At 44.5% G+C, this 18,581-nt stretch overlaps 1 protein-coding gene across 1 annotated transcript in view; it reads right to left on the bottom strand.

Moving 5' to 3' along the window:
• Window positions 1-14,185, bottom strand: part of LOC145396815 (heart- and neural crest derivatives-expressed protein 2-like) — a 24,458-nt gene extending 10,273 nt beyond the window's left edge. The window contains exon 1 of the mRNA XM_080270102.1: window positions 13,640-14,185. Within this exon, the coding sequence (XP_080126228.1) occupies window positions 13,640-14,185 (546 nt within the window). The remainder of the gene's footprint in view (window positions 1-13,639) is intronic.
• Between the last annotated feature and the right edge of the window lie 4,396 nt (window positions 14,186-18,581).

Here is an 18,581-nt window from a genome sequence, read left to right on the forward strand (position 1 = left end):
ATTTTAGACCCTACCTATCTGGCACTGATCCCTCTACCGCTAACTATGGGATGACCCCCTTGATGTAATGAAGCATGTTATAGGATGCAGATTTGAAAGATGCACTTTTAGGTTATGGTTTCATGTCGATATGACAAATTTGAAAGGAGTTAAGGCGTAAAAACGATTTTTACCCATCCCCGTTTTTTACATTTTGGGGGCCTACAGCCTGGGCCTTGGCCCAGTTTGGCCCAAAATTTAATCAGGTGATAGCAGATCCCTGCAATCTTAGTCCAAATCGCACCAGTAGTTTTCGCGTAAAGTTGTTAACAGACAGACAGACAAACAAATGAACTAACAGACAAACCGAGTGAAAAAAATAAAAATAAATAGTCCCCGAGCCCCTCCGGAGCGAGGGCAGGTAAAAATCATTTGTGGTTGTCTGTTGTAAAATACTAGAGTTGCCCAGACAATTAGAAGATTGATGATTTTGGAACTGTCGTTTTCATGCTTCAGCTGTTACTAATTCTCAGCTGAGTTATAATATCTAGCGTTTGCTGCAATAGAATAATATAGTTGTCTTGACTATGAGAAGGTTCATGGTACTGGTATGAACACTCAGGCTCCTATGATTCATTGTCATTTTATTAAAATCATTTGTCATTACCTGCAATAAAATACAAAAGACAAAAGGACTGACAGGTGAATCGACAAAACCAAATATCTTACTCAGAAACCTGTCTCTACTTTGAGTCGTTAGGTCCGTCGCTTTTTGACGATAATCGAAGTGTATAACAATGATCATGGAACATGGTACACATCTGATCCTCCTGCAGCGTGAATAAACCCTGTAATGCAGGAAGCAGTATGACATCAAACAATAATAGGTGCCACATATTATGTGCTTGTCATATGTTCGTATATGTTCGCAGTCTCGCACACATAATTTTAATAATACGAACTTAAGGTGCCGTAAAGAAGAATTCCAAGTACAGTTACAGAAGCAGTAACTCTTTCATGGTGGGGACAACCTAATAATCTAACCCAGCTAACACGAAACGATACTTAGCCCAAATGTGTTAAGAAATGCACCACACTACCACTTCTGGCGACCATGGCGAGATGTTCACAGCCACAGTCCTCGTCCAGAAATGCGTCCTTCTAAGTACCATAAGAACCAATTGCATATACTCATACGAAATTATTTACCTTCTCAGGCTCCGATAACTCTCTCAAAAATAGAATGAAATCGCTTAACGTCAAAGAAATTAATTTCCAGGGTAGGCAAATACCAGGGAAACGGTTAGAAATTACCATCTCACCTGGCCTCTGTAGTCTGCATGATCCATGTAACTCTGCAATGACCTCGTCAGACTGGGGTGGGTTAGACATACTCTGACGCGACTGTGTAGGTCGAGGTAAAAGTTGGAAGAACACCATGTATCACTGGACCATGTTCTGGGCATTTTATTTTTTTGTAATGCCACAAATAATATAGGTGGGAGTGAGGAACACATTGCCTAGGACATGGCCTTATGGAAAGAGGATTTCTTCTTCCAACTTGTACCTTGGCCTACGGAATCGGAAATTTGCGTCAGAATATACATTTCGACCTCTGGCCAGTACTGTTAATAGATAGGACTCCAGAACACCACTTCCGTAACAATTTATAATGCATACCTTAACATTCCCTTACACGTAATTAATATCAATATAAGTTGCATGAATAACGTACAAGAGGATGATAGATCAGTGTGGTGCATAAACAGCTGAGAAAGATGTGCTAGGAAATCTTCAGGGCCACCTCGAATACCACCCTCTGTTTGACGAGTCCCTAACCCACAAACGGTTTTTATAATCGAGTCGGATGGAGAGGTGGGCGTGGAAAGAGCCTTCTGCTTCTCTTCCCCTGTTAAAAAGCCGAGCTCAGATGCTTTGTACAACGCTTTGAAATTAACATCTGTTTTGTTTCAACTTCCTTCACTCCATCCCATCCACCGGACTCTCTCTCTCTCTCTCTCTCTCTCTCTCTCTCTCTTTCTCTCTCTCTCCGGAGGGCGCGGTAGCACAGTGGTAGCGCGCCGGACTCGTAATCGGGGGATTGCGAGTTCGAGCCTCGCTCGGGCTGCCGCGCCGGGAGTGGTAGCTCGCTCCTGTAACCCTAGCGGGGCTATATAGTCCAATACAGGGCTTAGCTCGGGGGAACTCCATTTCTCCCATTTTTCTCTCTCTCTCTGAATGATAAGTAAATGAGTAAAATAAAAAGGAATTGATAAGTAAAACTGAATTTAATAACGTTCTGCCGCGCTATCAAATTTTAACGTCTCTAGTACTGTACAATGACGCCAGCACTTTCAATGTAGTTGTACCTCGGGATGTCTTGATTCACCTCCAGCAGGGTCTCATTCGGCCGGAGGGATTTTAAAAGATCCATTTAACCCTTCAGTACAATGGTGATTTTTTACAATGTATTCTGGTTAACTAGGAACTATCCGCCGCAGGAAGGAGCTCTATAATTAGGGGTTAATGGCTACACGAAAAGGATGATGATGATGATGATGATGATGATAATGATGATGATGATGGTGGTGCTGGTTGTGGTGAGGAGGAGGAGGAGGAGGATTATGATGATGATTAGGAAGAGGAGGAGGAGGAGGAGAATGATGATGATGATGGTGATAGTGGTGGTGGTCAAAATGATAATAGGTGCTGATGAAAAGGATGATAATGTGGTAGTGATGCTTATGATCGGCGTGAAAATGGCGTGAGTGATGATGCTGATGATGCGTTTATTTTGGTGGTGATGATGGTGATGATAATAATGATACATTTACGGTAAATTGCTGAGCACACACACACACACACACACACACACACACACACACACACACGTTGATTGTCTATATTGCACTTTAAATAATTAATGCGCTCTCTCTCTCTCTCTCTCTCTCTCTCTCTCTCTCTCTCTCTCTCTCTCTCTCTCTCTCTCTCTCTCTCTCCAGTGACTCGCCTCGCCAAATATACGAGGACATAAAATATACGAGCGTGGACGGGTTCATGATAGAAAAATTATCCCTGAATAAGTTTGAGATATTACCACTAGCGGCATCTGGCAACTCGTGGGTGTCAAGACAAAGAACCCGACCTAATGCTACTGTTTATCCAGTCATCCTCGTTTGCAACTAAAGTCAAACTGAAAATATGATCAAATACTAACACATGACAATGCGTGTGTAGAGTAGCATGAAAAATAAAATCCCAGTAGAGAGAAGCACAGAGTCAAGGGAGCAGAAACAAAGGTAATATAGGGGAAAACAAAGAGCTTGATCCGACAACCCATTTTATATTAATCATTTCTCCTAAGTAAAAAAAAAATAGTACATAGCATGATATAATGCATTTGTGGTATGAACGATAACAATATCAGTAGGTAAATAAAACAATAAGCCAAAGCAGTCCCCAGAACCTCAGTCAACTAAACAGCATTTTCAAAACCAGTTTAAATACTTATTTGAGAGATCTCCTGGGGATAAATACAACCACACGTTAGCAGGAATAAATCTATCACATTCACGCACAGGATTGTTTTTCAAGTGTATTCCATTATGACGAAAATTCCTCAAGAGTCCAGAACAAGACCTATATTTATGCCTGACGAGTCTACGTGAGAGCCATTAAGGCAGACAGGCAAATAAGTCGCACCTTCCCCCAGAAAATGACCCGCAGTCGTGTGTGTAGAGTACATCCTTGTCCCGATGTCCACCGCTGGCTGAATAAAGGCAAAGGACAAACTAAGTCCACCAGTCTAATTTGCTCTAAAATCAAACTCGTATTTTCCCAGCAGAGAATTGGATAAGCTAAATAGTGCACCATAGAGTCCCTCAAAGATTGTTGGTCGTATTCTCGTCGGTCAAGGAGACTGGCGTCTCTTCCTGACCCGCTTATTCCAGAGGCAAGTACTTTAATACAGTCTGCTACAGTGTTTTTGCAACCTAAGTAGACAAAAAAATACATCAATAACATGCAGGAAGTTAACAAAGTCTATTATGCAAAATAAGTCACTAAAACAAAAATGTAAAACGTTGAAGTATTAGCGCTTATCAAGTGCACGACTGCGGTGAATTTCTGAGCTGATTATAACTTCCTGCCGTAAGGTGGAATGAAATGCCAAATTTTATTAAATTTAGGTCAAAAAGTTAATTGCGATAATAATTTAAGTCTCCTTTTTCAAAGTTGGTGCGTTAGCTCTCTTTTGAGCATCAAAGAATCGTCTGTCGTTGGCAGAGTAAATGTAAAATAGGCAACAAGTAGACGAAGGAGTATGGCAGTCAGTTTTTACCGTCACACTCTTACATCTTCCCTAAAATAAGATGCGCAGCAAGCTAATTTGCATCCAGGTCCCTAACTGTACCGCTGAGTATTAATGAAGATGTATTAGCAAGCCATCTAAGCTGACGAGAATACGAGAGAGTAAGAGCTTGAAAGTCTATACTGACAGCAGCCACTTCAGGCTTCGAACCAGATTGGCTTACATGGTGTTTACAGTACATCAGGAGACGGTGCTACTGCCTTCATGGATTAGCATGTCCAACTAGGGATTAGGCAAATTATCCAGCGCTATACTGCAGTCGATTTCAAGAGATGTAATTGAACAGTAACTTGTCTTTAGCTTAAAGTATGTACAAAATAGCTTGTATACATATTTGTTTTAACCAGTACAGCTACCAAACACATTACAATCAGGGTGAAAATGCGTGACTAAATGCAAAAAATAAGCAATCCGTGAAAACAGGTAACTGGAAGAAGACTTACTTTATCCTTTATGACTGAAGAACCTTTACCATTACAGTGCCTGATGTATCCGATCTCTAAGTTAGTGCATTCATCAAAATTCGTCACTGGCAAAAGTAATTACGGTAGTCATCACCAAACCTAACTTAATATTATTAAGCCTAACTTAACATTCTCAGACTCTATGACTCACTCTTAGCTCAACAAATTCGTCTAACATTAGCGGGAATAAAACAAGGGACTTCTCAACCACAACAGGGTTATCAGTATTAACATCCCAGGCTGTCAACTCTCACTCTCAGCTCAGTAAATAGCGGGACACTGCGTGCAATAAAACAGTAGACATCTGCAGACCATGAGAGGGTTAATGGTACCAGCATTAACACTTTCAGGCCTCTCTGTCACTCTACTGAATAAATCGTCGTCAGTATCTGGAATGTATATTAACCTCATCTCAACCATGAGGTGATCAGTAGTAGCAGTATTAACGGCCGGCTCCAATGACCCACTGAGGTGAATAAAATCACCTTGCCTTTGCTGCAGTGGAATACTACATTTGTCTCGACCATGAGAGGAATAATAGTACCACCATTAAAACACTCAAGCTCCTGTGACTCACTCTCAGCTGAACAGAACTGTCTGGCGTAAGCTGGAATACAGCAGGCCACTGGAGCTGTCCCGGCCGTGAGGGCCTGAGTGTTATTTATTCCTATTTGCTGCTAGACGTCCATACTAAGTTTTAAAAAATGGTGACTATAATGATACAGACATCATCGTAGTGAAGAGGTTGATGAAGCTTATTTCTAACCCCATCAGAACGAAAATTCATAAAATCAGGTAAAATCGCCTGGTGGCTGCAAGAACTCGGTGGCTTTGTGCTGAAGGCGTTGAATGTCACAGCTGCAGCAACGAACCAGCTGCTGTATTGCACAGATAATTTCTTCAGTGCGATGACGTCATTTTTCTAATATTCTTTCTGTACTAGTGTCATGGCGCCGTTTCAGATTTATTCATCTAACTTCCAATTTTTTGTTTAGCTTAACAGGGGCTTTCCGTGCAGTAAAGGTTAGGTTACCTTCATTTAACTCTCTTATAGTGTTATGACGCAATATTTATTCTTATGAATATATTCTGCCTTATGAGAAACTCTCCTACTTTCGGAGTTAGGCCATCTCCACTAACCCGTTTGCACTACTGGGGTTCTTATTCACCTCATGTGAGATACATTGTCCTTAAATAACCCCTTTACACTGTTAACTCTGTGTGTGTGTGTGTGTGTGTGTGTGTGTGTGTGTGTGTGTGTGTGTGTGTGTGTGTGTGTGTGTGTGTGTGTGTGTGTGTGTGTGTGTGTGTGTGTGTGTGTGTGAGAGAGAGAGAGAGAGAGAGTAAAACTGATTAAGGGCACTGAGGTGTTTTTCGGCAGGCTAACAAGAGGAGTTAGTTATGCCAAACACGAACTGGAGGACCTTGGACGGCCGAGTGAGAAGGAATGTTCAGTCCGTCCGTCTGTTGAGTCGAGCCCCACAGAGCGCCATTATCAACTAATTGTGAAAATATGCGTGTAATTCTCTCAGGCTGAGGGTGATCTCATGTCTTAGTGGTTGACACGCTCAGGTCAGCCCAAGATCACAGCAAAAACAAAGTGAAAGCCGTAGATCAGCTTCTTTCTGTAAACAAGTATAGTCATAACATTTGTATACAGGTAACTGGAAGTAGTGCTCAAAATGCAGTGCACTAATTTATTCCCTCTTTACAGTTTTCATTCAAGCCACATGAAAATGGCTAATAAAAAAAAATAAATAAATAAATACAAGCTGTGTGTCTACCTCTGTGGGTATAGTGGAGGGAGGTTGGCCGGGTGGTAGGCATGGAGGCAGGCAGGCAAAGAAGTAGGTAGGGAGGTGGGTTGGAAGTAGGTAGGGAAGTAGGCAGTGAGGAAGGCAGGGAGGTAGGAAGGAGGTAGGCCGGGGGTCGGTAGGGAGGTAGGTAGGGGGGCATGCAAGGAGATAGGTAGAGAAGAAGGTAAGTAGATAGGTGGGCAGGCAAGTGGGAAAGCAGATAGGCAGGATGGTAAGTAGGGAGGAAGTAAGGGAGGTAGGTAGGGAAGTCGGCAGGTAGATAGGCTGAGAAGTAGGTAGGTAGGTTGACAGGTTGGAAGGCAGGCAAGCATGAAGACAGGAAGGAAGGCACCGTAGGTAGTTAGGTAGATAGGTAAGGTAAGTAAAAAGTAAATAGGTAGGGAAGACGGTAAGCAAGGAAAAGCGACAAGATGGACAATTCTTTTTAAAGTAATGACATGCACCTCACAAATCAATTGCAGAGATGAAAATAACATCAGTGTTCTATCGGTTTAGATATTATTATTCATCTCCTGTCGTCGTGCCAAGCGAAAGCAGATATATATCTTTTTCTACTCATTCACAATATATAAAAAATACACAGCTGAGCAATACGTATTCAATAATCGCCATCACCTGTGTGACGTCACAGAGGCCTATTTCAGATACTGAGGTGACTTGTCAAGGAGATGCATTAATTCTTGCTGGAACACAGTACATCACTTTGCATCACTGGACACTCCTGTTTCACATTTGACCTACATGATTTGTGATTCGGCTACACGGACAAAGAAAAAAAATCAATAAAATAAAACATAACGTCATAACATTTTCTTTTTGAAATGTTGGGGCTGCCAGACACTGCTTTTTGAACAATTCTGGCTCACCATTGTAACATATTGAGTACATTATTTATACTGATATATAATATTTGTTAATTCATCTCCATAACTGGCATCTAATACAACCCAGTGAAAGGATCACACAGTCTAGCCAAGTGACTGCTGACTCAAAGATCAGTACCCAACAAAGACTCTGCTGCACATGACAGGAATCATATAATGTGAGGAACTTTATCTTCGGAACTCGGCGTGGCCACATGAGGCTAGTTCTATTTTATGACGTCTGATCGTTTACTGGTTAGAGACCTCCAGTCGGGGTGACGGTCCAGCCAAGAGCACAGGCTCGATCCCCAAGAGGTAAGTGGATATTTATCGATCATGTTATCCATTAAGGGAAGTTAAGTTAGTCATCTGCCTTACGATGTAGCTAATTGATTATGATAACCTAGCCACGGGGCTTAAGAGTTCTTGCAGTAAATATTGTGAGTCCTCTATACAATAGCTTTTGTGCAAGCACAATCAACGAGGATTTTAGTTTAAATATTGTTTTTATGAGTGACTCATGGGTTACTGGATATAAGACTAATTTGGGAATTATGATACATATTTATATCTGTCTATCTATCTATATCTATATCTGTATCTATCTATCTATCTATCTATCTATCTATATATATATATACAGCGGTATTAACATCATAATTCCAAAGTTTATTTACATCATGGGTGTGAGGTAAGATCCAAAAACAAGGAAAGAAAGCCATAAAAGTGGTAGAATAAATAATCAACAGCATGTGTACAGTACAATGGGTATCACAGTCTTTCACTCATCATGTAAAGCCTTCGGGATCCTGGCTCCACCTCACAACCATAACCATCTATATATTTTACGTCTTTGTTGATTCGCTTTACATACATTGGTTAGATATTGTCATACCAACAACTCTATAGGTGGCAAAGTCTTGTCATGTTCTTCGTGCATACTTTATCCAGCCACTTCGAATCCCTGCCAGTTTTTTAGCTTCATCAACTAATGTACCTCAGTTTCTAATACATTCTTTTATAATATCCACCCATCCTTTTCCTGGCCTACCACATCTCTTCTCACCTTCAGACTCATATACTGTATACCGGTTTCACTATTCTGTTCTATCCATTCTCTTTGATATTCTTCTATAGCCTATGATCAACAAACTTCTTTAACTCTTTCACGGATCACTAAATTACCTGATCTTATATCCACTTTACGAACACCACACATACTGCTCAATAGTCCTATTTCCATTGCTCATACCATACCAAACCAAAGTCTCACACTTTGACGTCAACGTGGGCACTAACACGCCTTCACGCAATGCTCTTGCGCCTTCCAACCATAGGCTTCTTTTTCGTATCAAAACCTTCGTAGCATCACCAACACGTGTCTTCCTTCAGTCACTCTTTTTTTCCACTTCCATTACACATGTACCTTTTGCACAGAGATACTGTACTTATGGTCATGCGCAAGTCCATGTATCTTACGAGTAATACCGGCATATATCACACTGAGTGCTGCCTTCTCCCTCACTCAACAATCATTATTTTACTCGTATCAGCATTTACTCTCAATCCACACCACGTACAGGTTGCATAAATCTCTGGACCAGACCAAAAACACCCTGTTCGCCATTGTCATGTGACGCAGCATCATTCACAATGCCAGGTTTTGAAAAACTCCACCATTTATTTTATAAAATTGAAGTTGTCGCTGTCCATATACTGGGTACACAGTAGACTGATAGACAAATAGAGAGAGAGAAAGAGAGAGAGACAGACAGACAGACAGAGAGGGATGTGTGTGTGTGTGTGTGTGTGTGTGTGTGTGTGTGTGTGTGTGTGTGTGTGTGTGTGTGTGTGTGTGTGTGTGTGTGTGTGTGGATAAATATCATACACCTTTATCACCATCTACAACATCTATCCGTACTAATACCATGTATCAGAAACATCATGCAAATCCTTTACAGCATTCAGTAGTTTTCCATGCGCACAATACAGATGTAAATCTTTCCATATCTTTCTCTATTCATCTTATACGACACTTTCCTGAGTCAAAACATCACCCACTCATGTTCACATGCATTTTCCATTATATATCTTACTGCCAGCACATGATCCACATATCAGCTAGCTACTACTTCGAAGTCCCAAGTTCTTCATTCACCAGACATTCTGTTATCTTCCTTATCGTCTCTATAAACATACTTTCACATATTTTTTTCCTATAACATTTAGAATGACAATCACGAGATTTTTTTCTTAGTACGATCGCCATCATTTTTGTGCAGGGGCACACTCATAATCTTCTCAGAGTCATCTACAACTCCACATACCCAAACTCCTTGCATATATACAATAAACTATTGCATTCCACTCTCACCAACAAATTTAATCATCTCTCTTTATATACTTCATCAACTCCTGTTGCCTTCCCATTTTCATCTTCACAGCATTCATTACTTCTAACGTATCAATGTCTTAGTCTCAGACACCCGAATCCTCCTCTGTGCATCGCCAAGACCAGTCTTGTATACAACCTTTCTGCTCTCATCATGCTCAGCCCATTCATCAGCCTTTCATAGTCATTCCATCAGATCCATGTTACTTTCCAATTGTACTTATTCTCCTGCTTTCTGTTAGGGCCGGATCCACCACTTTGGAATGGGGGGGAGGGGGAAGACTGATATCTAACTGAATTACCACTAGTTTAAATTCAAGCAAATTCATTATCAAATATACTCAAAAATATTTACCAAATCCCTCGCTTCGCTGATATGATCATATGGTAACGTTTATGGAAGCCATTTATTGTGTACAATTTGCTGAAAAACATTGCCCTTTTGAGTAGTCACTGATCTTCCGAAAATAGTGGGAACATTCTCCCCCTGCAAGGAAAGAAAAGTGTCTGCCACTCTTATATGCACACCCCATTTCTACCTTAATTTCTGTATTATAGCAATTATTGTGTGTGGTCAGTGAGACGTTTACTTACTTATGAAAATATTCGGCGATTGTGTGTGCTCTTTCTTTTACAGATCTGGAGATTTGAGGTTACACTGGGCATTGTTGCTCCTGCTCTGCCTCTCCTATATAAATGTATGTGCTTGCTCTTTCTACCAAGCACTGTGTGTTTTCTACCGTTTTCCTATCGGTTTTATCAGGTGGTGTGGTAGGTGGGGGACAACCTCTTTTTTTTTTTCTTTTTCTCTTACTTGTTTGTTTGATCTTAGTAGAATCAGATTTTTCCAACATATATCTTCGTCATGGACCAACAGACTTCCTGTTATCTGCACTTCCTATGTATACTGGCAATCAGTAAAACATAAGTAGATTTGAGTAGTGGTGATGCTGGTGTCTAGGTGGCTGTATGAAGTGGGCGTCATCCAGACACACCACCACACCCACACCAGCATCATCAACAGTACGCTACACTAACCATCACCACCCTTTAGGCAACACCTGGACGACAACAGCAGCAGCAACACAGATACACATGAATCTCCACTTCCGACAAATCTATTCACTATCATTACATACAAACCACCGTTAACTGGGTCACACACACACATAATCACCCACACACCGCCATAACCACTATCTACACTCACCACCCACACACCGCCATATCCACTATCTATACTCCACCACCCACACACTGCCATAACCACTATCTACACTCACCACCCACACACCGCCATAACCACTATCTACACTCACCACCCACACACCGCCATAATCACTATCTACACTCACCACCCACACACCGCCATAACCACTGTCTACACTCACCACCCACACACCGCCATAACCACTATCTACACTCACCACCCACACAACACCATCGCCACCACCCACACACTGCCATCTCCACCACCAACAAACCACCATCATCTCCACCCACGCACCACCATCTTCAAACACCTGCATCACTACCATCTCCATCATTCGCATACCTCCATTACCACTACCTCCATACCGCCGTCACCACCCGCACACCACCACCCTGCCATAACCACTATAGCACACCACCACACAGCCATCGCCATCACCACCACCCACACACCACCACCCTGCCATAACCACTATAGCACACCACCACACAGCCATCACCATCACCACCACCCACACACCACCACCCTGCCATAACCACTATAGCACACCACCACACAGCCATCACCATCACCACCACCCACACACCACCACCCTGCCATAACCACTATAGCACACCACCACACAGCCATCACCATCACCCACACACCACCACCCTGCCATAACCACTATAGCACACCACCACACAGCCATCACCATCACCACCACCCACACACCACCATCACCACAACCTACTTACCGCCATCTCCATTACTCACACACCACCATCATCACCAGCACCCACACACCACCATCACCACCCAAACACACCATCACCAGCACCCACACACCACCATCACCACCCAAATAGCACCATCACCAGCACCCACACACCACCATCACCACCCAAATAGCACCATCACCAGCACCCACACACCACCACCACCACCCAAATAGCACCATCACCAGCACCCACACACCACCACCACCACCCAAATAGCACCATCACCAGCACCCACACACCACCATCACCACCCAAATAGCACCATCACCAGCACCCACACACCACCATCACCACCCAGACAGCACCATCACCAGCACCCACACACCACCACCACCACCCAAATAGCACCATCACCAACACCCACACACCACCACCACCACCCAAACACACCATCACCAACACCCACACACCACCACCACCCATACACCACCTTCCCCACCATCACCACCACCACACATACATCACCTTCCGCATCATCACCACAGTCTCCACCACTAATACATCACCATCTCCATCAACCATACACCACCATCACCACCACACACACACCACCATCACCACCCATACACTACAGTCACCACCACCCAAACACCACCATCACCAACACCAACACCACCACCATCACCAGCACCCACACACCACCATCTCTATCACCAACACCACCACCATCACCAGCACCAACACCACCACCATCTCTATCACCAACACCACCACCATCTCTATCACCACCACCCAAACACCACCATCACCAACACCAACACCACCACCATCACCAGCACCCACACACCACCATCTCTATCACCAACACCACCACCATCACCAGCACCAACACCACCACCATCTCTATCACCAACACCACCACCATCTCTATCACCAACACCACCACCATCACCAGCACCAACACCACCACCATCTCTATCACCAACACCACCACCATCTCTATCACCAACACCACCACCATCACCAGCACCAACACCACCACCATCTCTATCACCAACACCACCACCATCTCTATCACCAACACCACCACCATCTCTATCACCAACACCACCACCATCTCTATCACCAACTCACATAACTACCTACATATCGACATCCCAACCACCCATACACCACCATCATCAACACATCACCTTCCCAAACACCCCCACACCACCTTCCCCACCACCCACACACCGCCTTCCCCACACCATTCACACACCGCCTTCCCCCACCAGCCACACACTACCTTCCCCACCACTCATACGCCACCTTCCCCACCATTTATACACCACCTTCCCCACCACTCACACACCACTTTCCCCACCTCCCACACACCACCTTCCCCACCACTCACACACGTATCCATCATCACCACCTACAGGTACAGGCCATCTTTTCCACCCCCCACACACCGAGGCATCATCACCAACCACACACCTATCCTTCTTCACCACCAATGCACATATTCATCTTGACACCTGGAACGCCCAGCAATTTGCTCCCTCGAGACGTGTCCAACTGTTGCCACTAAATTCCTGCACGTTAGCAGCAGTATTCTTTTGATAACGAACACTCACGGTTTATATACTGCAACACAAGCGTAACTTGTCTATCCAGTTCGTTATATTATGTGTCGGAAAGATTTTTCTATTGAGATCGGGCAGAGGCGTTTAGTCACTGGGCTGAGGTTATGAAGCTGACATTGGTTCTAGAACACTGTAGCGCCAGATTGAGGGGCTGCATTTAGATTCATGACCTCTCACGCTTACCAGACAGAAAGTCCTATCAAGTGAACTGACCTTGTCCGTGTGCGTTGCGGGCGTGTGGTTGCGGTGGCGGTGCGTGGCGGCGGCAGCGGCGGGAGGGAAGGGGTGTGGTGGTGTTGTTGCGGCGGCGGCGGAGGCGTCGTCAGCGTGGAGCACCTCCATGAGGTAGGCGATGTAAGAGGTGGCCAGACGCAGCGTCTTGATCTTGGATAACTTGGTGTCGGCGGGCACGTTGGGGATGCACTCGCGCAGCTCAGCAAAGGCGTTGTTGATGCTCTGCGTCCGCCGCCGCTCCTTGCGGTTGGCGGAGGACTTGCGGCGCACCACACGTCCACACTCGTCCACCAAGTTGTCCCCGTCCCAGTAGTGCGGAGGGCACGTCAGCACGCCGGGCTCGCCGTAGGCCACCAACGGCGGCTGCGGCACGCCCTGCCCGCAGTAGTCGGCTGTAGGGTGGTGATGGTGATAGTGATGGTGCGGGTGCGTTGGCCACTGCGGCGGTGGAGGTGGCGGCGGCGGAGGCGGCGGGTAGGCACAGTAGGGGTAGCCAGGCCACCCGCCCTCACACCCTGATGACATTGTCCAGACTCCCGCCGTCTGCACGCCCCGCCACGTGGCCGCCCACCGGGGCACCTGAAGGGGAGGAGTCGTCCCTTGCGTCACACGGGGCGGGGCGAGGGCGGGGCATAGTGGCGGGGGCGGGGCCTTTTCCGTTGGCCATGGTGGCGCGGCGCGAGGCGACAGTCGCGCCACACACCATCCCTGTGGTAGAAACACAACCACTCTGCCTCTGCACCACACCACGCCATATTATTGCCTCTACATTCGGCACACTACACCACACAATAGTTCCTGAACTCATCACACCCTCACGTCACACCACACCACACAATAGCTCCTGTACTTATCATACCGACACAACTCGCCATGGCTTCTCACTCACCATACCACCACGTTATTGCTCCTGTTCTCATAACGCCACCACACCACTCCATCACCACACAAAATCACATCACACCACACAATAGCTCCTGCACTCACCAAACCGCCACACCACACCATAGCTCCAGCAACTACCACATCACACCACACCACAGTCACACTACACAACAGTTCCAACACTCACCAAACTGCCACATCATATCCTCTGCACTCACCACTCTGCCACACATGCTACACCACACCATATCTTCTGCATTCACTACGTCATAACACAACGCACATCACAGCGCACTAGGACACCTCCCTATAGTTCCTGCACTTACCACATCACTAACCACGGGAGCACACAACCACACCACACAATCGTTCTTGCACTCACCGTTCCGCCACACCATCACACCACCCCAAAGCACATGATGTCACACCATTTTTCCCTACACCCGCCACACCAACGCATGCTGTAACTCCTGCACCCACTGCACCACACTACACCGCACCATCTCCGCCATCCACACCATCACAGGGTTCAGGAACGTGTTTCGCCTGGACCGTAGGTCATAGACTGAGAGTCGCCTAATACCCTGGCGACCCGGGTTTCGCGGTTGTTCAAGGGACAAGTGTGCTCACCAACCAAACCAAACAGTTGAACCTAATAATCTAACCTAAACTGACCAAGCCTTACCTATACCTAATCTGCATGGTCTAACATAACGTAAATGAAACCAACCTGACTAACCTAACATGGCCGAGCTTACCCTGACCGAACCTAACCGAACCTAACCTAACCTAATTTAACCTTCTTTAGCCTAACCCGTGGATCCCAAGAATTTGGTGATCCTTATACCAAAGCGGAACGAACGTCGGCTTGACAGGTTCCGCACACCCACCACACCACACCCTTTCACCATACCACACCCACCACAGGGCCACATCGAACCACAGGGCCACATCGCACCACAGGGCCACATCATCGCCACACCAATCGAAATTACAACAAACCCCACCACGCAATTAGCACCACAACCACATTACTAAACACAATAGCACCACAAACACACTACTACACATTAGAACGTCACGCCACACCACACTACACGACACCACTACAAAACCGAAACACCACACCTCCACACTACACCATCACACTCCATTAAAGCACACCACCAATTTAAACTGGCGTTGACCTACAGCCTTCACGTGGTGGCGCTGTATACTCTGGATGGAGCAGCTGCCCCATCCGACCGTGAGTCAGACCTCATATTTTCCTGCACCCGGACGTGGGAAGGACCCTGGTCTGATCCATGTGAGGCACTGTTTACCAAAAGGGGTCGTCGGATCCCTACACGGTGTGCTGGTCTGTGCCTGTGGGCCACATCCTGATCTATTGCATTTAGCATTAAAACAATTACCAATAAAACGATAACGATAACAAGAAAAACGGCCACGATGTAATCACCTGTAAAACAGTAACAGTTACCACTAAACTAATAATTACGAAATCAGTAACAGTCACCATTATCCGGTGTTGGTCATGACTAAAACAAAAATTATTATTACGAGAGCAATCTCTTTCAAAAACAGTCTCCAATGAGACAACTGTCATTAAGACTATTATCAACTAAAACAAGAAGTCACAACAAAAATAAGTTAAGCTCATTTAGAGAGTGCATTCCTCCGCCAACGCCTATATCGGACAACTCAGATCACCACCACAATTTAACCAACTCTCCCTGAGCACATGACCCTCATATCCATACTATTTCATTGAAATCCATCAATAACATTTTGAGATGTCTTATAGACAAACCAAAAACAGTCCTGAACCAGGACTCGAACCCAGTTCATCACCAAAATTTAATCAACTTTTCTTTGGCCCTTGTTATCCATCATTATTATTATTATTTTTTTTTTAATAGGTATTTTGCTGGGATGGGTTATGCCTCCTTGGTTGTTTAACTTGCATATGGATGGAGTTATAAAAGACATACTAGGTAGCGCATTGGGCACTGAAATGTTTTTAGTTAGAAAGGGCAAGTTTTATTAATTTCCTGTGCTGTTGTCGTTTGATGATACTGTATTGTGAAAGTGACTATGAGTGTGAGCTGCAAGGCTTGGTGAATGAGTTTTGGGGCGTATGCGGGAAACTGAACCTAAAAATGAATGCACGCAAGAGTAAAGTTATGATCTTTGAGAGAAATAAAGTGCACAACAATCACAGTGAGAGTGGATGATGAGAAAATGGAGAATGTGAGTGCATTCAAGTAGCTTACTTAGATGGCATGATGAGTAAAGGTGTAAGTTTAGAGGAGGAAGTGCCTGAAAGGGTACAGTAGGGTAGAAAGGTTGCCGGTTCGTAGTAAACAGTGATAAGGAATAGGGACGTGTCAATGGAGGCAAAAAAAAAAAAAAAAAAAAACTCGCTGCATGACAGTACTGTGATCCCCACTCTAACGTATGAAAGTCAAGCCTGGACCTTGTTGGAAGGACACAAGTCGAGAGTAAGAGCAGTGGAAGCGAGTTATTTGAGAGGAGCATGTGGAATTACATGGAGGGACAAACAAACAAATGAGGAAGTAAAGAAGCGTTGTGATGTTGATGTGGATGTGACTGAAAGTGTTAAGAGACGTGTTCAGAGATGGTTTGGCTATGTGGAAAGGTAGGGGAATGAGAATCGGATTAGATGAGTGTATGTGAGTGAGGTGGAGGGTGAGAGGTGGAGGGGAAAACCGAGGTTGAGATGGAGGAACGGAGTGGAGAATAGTATGAGGAAGGGGGGCGGGGGTTGAGTAGGAGGGAGGGCAGCCAAATGGCAGAAGACAGAGTAACATGGAGGCGATTTATTTGTATCCACCCCTCACGGAATTAAAGCGTCTGACAGTAGAGAGAGAGACAGATAGTTATCGCTACATGATTTCATTTAACGTAAAACACAGGCCCCTTTGACCCACTCTCAGATGCATAAAAATTTTCATTTTTTTTTTTTAACGTACAGATAAAGGGGACAGTTTACCTGTGTTGCAGCGACGAGGCCATTGCAGGAGCGAGAAGTAAGATGCCGGGAATTGGTAGTGTCGAGAACCGTATTTTCATCGGCTTTGGAGCCATTCCAACCACTCATAACGATTTATTTTGCATGTTACATCTCTGTATTCATTTTATGTATCATTCATAGTGTTTGAATACGGTCATGATTATATATGTATCACAGACGGAAATGGGAATGTACCATTCACATAGTTACCCGTCCCCGCCGCGGAGGGGCTAGGGAACGGGTATTGTTTTCACTCGGTTTGTCTGTGTTTGTCTGTCTATCTGTACGGGAAAACAACTGGTGCGATATTGACTAAAACTAAGGGTATGATGGTCTATGATCTTGTGATCACCTGATTAAATTTTGGGCCAAATTGGGCCAAGGCCCAGGCTGTAGGTCCAAAAAATGTAAAAAAAAAATAAAAAAAAATCCTGTTTTCGCCATAACTCCTTTCAAATTCGTCATATCGACATGAAACCAAAACCTAAAGGTGCTTCTTTCAAATCTGCATCCTATAACATGCCTCATTACATCACGGGGGTCACCACCCCATTGTTAGAGGTAGGGGGGTCAATGTCACGTTGGTAGGGCCTGAAATTTCAAATGGGCATAAAATAGTCAGTCTTTACCCGATTTGCTCCAAATTTGGTATGTGACATTTTTGACTAGATATCCTGTTGTGTTTATACGTCAGCACTAAAATGACTGCCGGGGAAGGGTTTGTTGTGCCTTGGTACCGTTTCTTGTTATACCTGCACTGCGTCATGCAGTAGTCCTAAGGAGCCGCCTCAGCCGACAAGTATACGAGTATCGGGTTCGTATTCAAGGTGGCATAGGAGGCCACGTTGCACCTACCCTTCAGTGATTTATTTTGCAATGTTATTATTATTATTATTATTATTATTAGTATTAGTATTAGTATTATTATTATTATTATTATTATTATTATTATTATTTGTATTATTATTATTATTATTATTATTATTATTATTATTATTATTA

Source organism: Coenobita brevimanus, chromosome 39 (assembly GCF_032717465.1).
Source record: "Coenobita brevimanus isolate Jiangsu-jjx chromosome 39, ASM3271746v2, whole genome shotgun sequence".
NCBI lineage: Eukaryota > Metazoa > Arthropoda > Malacostraca > Decapoda > Coenobitidae > Coenobita > Coenobita brevimanus.